General features: G+C 36.2%; 1 protein-coding gene across 10 annotated transcripts in view; it reads right to left on the reverse strand.

Annotated features, from left to right (window-relative positions):
- LOC147010336 (transient receptor potential cation channel subfamily M member 4-like) overlaps window positions 1–6000 on the reverse strand; it is a 582375-nt gene that overhangs the window by 14587 nt on the left and 561788 nt on the right. For 8 of the 10 annotated variants that reach the window (XR_015052248.1, XM_085858968.1, XM_085858969.1 and 5 more), the window contains one exon: window positions 982–1138. Coding sequence is in view for 8 of the 10 variants with exons in the window: in XM_085858968.1 (XP_085715094.1) it covers window positions 982–1138 (157 nt within the window). In the remaining 2 variants the exon portion in view is untranslated. The remainder of the gene's footprint in view (window positions 1–981; window positions 1139–6000) is intronic. The other 2 variants (XR_015052249.1, XM_085858966.1) reach the window with 1 other exon arrangement.

Raw genomic sequence — 6000 nt, forward strand, 5'->3', positions numbered from 1 at the left:
CTTCTACCGGGAGTGGTGCGACATGATACACATTTACATAGAGAATTTACATCTCCCCACCCCCCCCTCCAAAGACCACAAGCACATATGAAACAACCCTATGAACTAAATTGGGTCATGCTGATCCTATGTAGCAAGTGTGGATGTAATTGGCCTCGAACCATCGGAGGAGTTGCGTGACACACAAACACCGATCGTGAATTATAGTAAGAATACTTTTCATCTGAATTCTTCAAGAGCTAAAAACATGCAAAATCACCCCCTTCAATGCACAGTGGCAGATCCAGAGATACTGTACGTTTGGCAGGGGGTTCATCCTTCTGACCACAGTTATTTATCTTTGTTTCCCTCCTCCTTGTACTCTCGAGCTGCTGAAAGCACAAAAAATTAGTTTGGTAACTTGCCCCAAGAGGATTGAGTAAGAGTGAAAATGATGCCCCAGACAGCATTTGTTCGAGTACCAGTATATAATCCAAAATCTATCCAGTATCTATTCAGTACTCCATGCCCACCACCGCGCTGCGTTCCTCACCATGAACCTCTAATTCGCTGTAACCTCTTCACGCTTAGTACTGTGATTCCCCATAATTCCCTTACCCTTATCCCCATCCTACGCTCCACATCCTCTCAAGCCCTGCAGCCCCCACGGTAAGCCTCCCTCGCTTAACATAGAACCACCCAATCTTTCCTCCATGTGCCCTGAGGGTACGTACCTCAATTGACATCGCCAAACTACCAGAAAAGGAAAGGCATTTTAGAACGAGGATCCTGCCAGGTTTGGCGGTATCAACTGGTGTCAGTAATAGCTTGACAACTCTACAGGCCGGGAACTTATCAAGGGTATGACAACCTAAAGGCCTGGAGGTTGGGAAGAGTCCAAGGAACCCCGTCGTGCTGATCCCCAACCCCGGTTCCATAACAAAATTATACAAAAAAATGTTGAAAGACGACACACGACACACAGACAAATAACAAACTTACTTTTCTGCTGTCAATCTGATTATTTCTTCAGGCATGAGGCTCTTTTTATGTTCTCGTGCAAAAATGAATTTTTTTTTCATACACTCTTCCCAGGCGAACAACTCTTTTTTCTCATCTTTTTTCTCTTTTTTCTCATCCATTTCAAACCGGCTTCCTGCTGCATCACAAGATTGAGCAAACATATCACGTTTCATGGAATCAGAGTGACAAATGGATTCGCGTTCAACTCGGTTCAATCATGGAATCAACTCCAGCAATGTATGGAATTCATGAATTCAAATATGGGAATTGGGGATTGGCATTTCAAGCAGGAGAATCGATTCAGTGCAACATCAAGCTCCACCACATTGTGATGTGTTGATATATTATAATGTAATGATATATTATAATGTAATGATATATTATAATGTAATGTGTCGAGATATTACAATGTAATTTGTCGACATATTCTAATGTAATGTGTCGATATATTCTAATGTAATGTGTCGATATATTATAATGTAATGTGTCGATATATTATAATGTAATGTGTCGATATATTATAATGTAATGTGTCAACATATTATAATGTTATGTGTCGACATATTATAATGTAATGTGTCGACATATTATAATGTTATGTGTCGACATATTGTAATGTAATGTGTCGACATATTGTAATGTAATGTGTCGATATATTACAATGGAATGTGTCAATATATTATAATGTAATGATATATTATAATGTAATGATATATTATAATGTAATGTGTCGACATATTACAATGTAATTTGTCGACATATTATAATGTAATCTGTCGATATATAAAAATGTAATGTGTCGATATATTATAATGTAATGTGTCGATATATTATAATGTAATGTGTCGATATTTTATAATGTAATGTGTCGATATATTATAATTTAATGTGTCGACATATTATAATGTAATGTGTCGACATATTATAATGTAATGTGTCGATATATTATAATGTCATGTGTCGATATATTCTAATGTAATGTGTCGATATATTCTAATGTAATGTGTCGATATATTATAATGTAATGTGTCGATATATTATAATGTAATGTGTCGATATATTATAATGTAATGTGTCAACATATTATAATGTTATGTGTCGACATATTATAATGTAATGTGTCGACATATTATAATGTTATGTGTCGACATATTGTAATGTAATGTGTCGACATATTGTAATGTAATGTGTCGATATATTACAATGGAATGTGTCAATATATTATAATGTAATGATATATTATAATGTAATGATATATTATAATGTAATGTGTCGACATATTACAATGTAATTTGTCGACATATTATAATGTAATCTGTCGATATATTATAATGTAATGTGTCGATATATTATAATGTAATGTGTCGATATATTATAATGTAATGTGTCGATATATTATAATGTAATGTGTCGATATTTTATAATGTAATGTGTCGATATATTATAATTTAATGTGTCGACATATTATAATGTAATGTGTCGACATATTATAATGTAATGTGTCGATATATTATAATGTCATGTGTCGATATATTATAATGTCATGTGTCGATATATTATCATGTAATGTGTCGATATATTATAATGTAATGTGTCGATATATTATCATGTAATGTGTCGATATATTATTATGTAATGTGTCGATATATTATAATGTAATGTGTCGATATATTATCATGTAATGTGTCGATATATTATGATGTAATGTGTCGACATATTGTAATGTAATGTGTCGATATATTAGCATGTAATGTGTCGATATATTATCATGTAATGTGTCGACATATTATAATGTTATGTGTCGATATATTATAATGTAATGTGTCAATATATTACAATGGAATGTGCCGATATATTACAATGGAATGTGTCAATATATTATCATGTAATGTGTCGATATATTATTATGTAATATGTCGATATATTATGTAATGTGTCAATATATAACAATGAAATGTGTCGATATACGAAAATGTAATGTGTTGATATATAACAATGTAATGTGTCGGTATATTATTGCGGATTTGGAAAACGATCGCACTCAACATACAGGTCCTATAACTCAGTTATATCGATAAGTAAATGTGGATAGATAGTTCCCTTTTCCTTGTCTAATGGGTACTTAAATGTACATGCGCTGTGAAGTTATTTTCATAGTCACGGTTTCCTTATATTTTAAGAACAACAACGACAACAACGCCAGCATCGCTTTCACCTCGCTCACACCGACGCCATCACTAACGTGAGTGTCAGCACGTACATGGGCAGGGCCCACGCAGAATCCAGTCCTCAGGTTGTTTGTCTGCCTGTTTGGTGGGCGGAGATCAAGGAGGAGCCACGCGGTGGCCCTCGGCCAATCGGCGTGCAACGAGTGAGGTGACCATCGCTGGGCCAATCAGACTTCCCCGACTGTGTGGGGGGGGGCGTTCCATGTGATGTCCCCACGCCCCCCGGGCCAATCAGGGAGCTTGCCGCCCGTTTTGGCCAGTGAGAGAGACGACGAGCGATTTGCACGCCAAAACCGGCCAGTGAGAGAGGGAGGGTCACAAGGAGCCCCCCCCACCCTCTAAAGAGGGCGGTATAATTATGGGCACTGTCTGCGCGTGGGGTTGGTTCTGGCAAGAAGTAAGCATCTGTGCGAGAGGGGTGGTTTGATGCAGAGTGGTTCAGTGTGAAAGCATCTGCGCACAGAGTGGTCGGTGCAACAGAGGATCTTCTCCTGCCAGCCTTCGCCCTGCCGACTTTCATTTTGCCTGGAGCCCGGTCGTGAGGGCATCTGGATCGTGCTGGGGGTCCAGTTCTGCCCCGAGGACCTGGTCCTTGAAGACCGCACGAGGCGGAAAGGTCAAACAGACTCTCACCTCCAGCTCGACTGTCCTCCCGGCTGGAGGTCTGGATAAAGACCTCGAGGTCCATTTATTTTGGGTGTGCATGTGTGTGTGTGTTTGTGGCGCCAGTCTGTTAGGTAGAATTGTTTAAGTGTTTTCCTTTCATTATACATAGACATTTTATTCGGTTGTAACACTGCTCTGTGTCTCCCTTCCCGATTATTGCTCCCCTCATTTCCCTATTGTTAATAAATATCCCCATTGTTAAATGTCTCAGCTCGTTCGTGTCCATTCCTCCATTGGCTTAGTGTGACGCATGTTGGAAAAATAGTAAGGCCGTTGGTGCCGCCATAAGGGGACGTTGGGACCGACGGGACTTTGGTGGCCATCCGCTTGGGTCACACATGGTTCGAGTACGCTAGCGGCTCGTTCTGTACGGGTGCCGTCGAGGGTGCGGAGACTCGGGAAATCGCCACGTGGAGCTCCAGTTATTTTGAAAATTAGCAAATAACCCTGTACCACGTGGTCGAAATATTGACGCTTCGCGGTCCGATAGGGGACCCGTACTTTCCGGAGTTCTCCGGAAAAGTACGATCTAAATTCCGGGTAATCGGCGGAGCCGACTCTGCTGCTCCACCTAACGGTTGTGCTCGCAGCCGACGCCCAGCCTGCAACAATATTATGTAATGTGTCGAGATATTATGTAATGTGTCGATTTTCACAATGTAATGTGTCGATATATTATTATGTCATGTGTCGATATATGAAAATGTAATGTGTCGATATATGAAAATGTAATGTGTCGATATATTATTATGTAATGTGTCGATATATTATTATGTAATGTGTCGATATATTATCATGTAATGTGTCGATATATTATCATGAAATGTGTCGATATATGAAAATGTAATGTGTCGATATATTATCATGTAATGTGTCAATATATTACCATGTAATGTGTCGATATATTATCATGAAATGTGTCGATATATGAAAATGTAATGTGTCGATATATGAACATGTAATGTGTCGATATATTACCATGTAATGTGTCGATATATTATCATGAAATGTGTCGATATATGAAAATGTAATGTGTCGATATATTATCATGTAATGTGTCGATATATTATTATGTAATGTGTCGATATATTATCATGTAATGTGTCGATATATTATCATGAAATGTGTCGATATATGAAAATGTAATGTGTCGATATATGAAAATGTAATGTGTCAATATATTATCATGTAATGTGTCGATGTGTTATCATGTAATGTGTCAATATATTATCATGTAATGTGTCGATATATTATCATGAAATGTGTCGATATATGAAAATGTAATGTGTCGATATATTATCATGTAATGTGTCGATATATTATCATGAAATGTGTCGATATATGAAAATGTAATGTGTCGATATATTATCATGTAATGTGTCGATATATTATCATGAAATGTGTCGATATATTATCATGTAATGTGTCGATATATTATCATGTAATGTGTCGATATATTATCATGAAATGTGTCGATATATGAAAATGTAATGTGTCGATATATTATCATGTAATGTGTCAATATATTATCATGTAATGTGTCGATGTGTTATCATGTAATGTGTCAATATATTATCATGTAATGTGTCGATATATTATCATGAAATGTGTCGCTATATGAAAATGTAATTTGTCGATATATTATCATGTAATGTGTCAATATATTATCTTGTAATATGTCGATGTGTTATCATGTAATGTGTCAATATATTATCATGTAATGTGTCGATATATTATCATGAAATGTGTCGATATATGAAAATGTAATTTGTCGATATATTATCATGTAATGTGTCAATATATAATCATGTAATGTGTCGATATATAATCATGTAATGTGTCGATATTTTATCATGTAATGTGTCGATATATTATCATGTAATGTGTCGATATATTATCATGTAATGTGTCGATATATTATCATGTAATGTGTCGCTATATGAAAATGTAATGTGTCGATATATGAAAATGTAATTTGTCGATATATTATCATGTAATGTGTCGCTATATGAAAATGTAATGTGTCGATATATGAAAATGTAATTTGTCGATATACTATCATGTAATGTGTCAATATATAATCATGTAATGTGTCGATGTGTTA

The sequence above is a fragment of the Eptatretus burgeri genome, chromosome 16 (assembly GCF_056783735.1).
Source record: "Eptatretus burgeri isolate ZD-2024b chromosome 16, Ebu_testis_v1, whole genome shotgun sequence".
Lineage (NCBI taxonomy): Eukaryota > Metazoa > Chordata > Myxini > Myxiniformes > Myxinidae > Eptatretus > Eptatretus burgeri.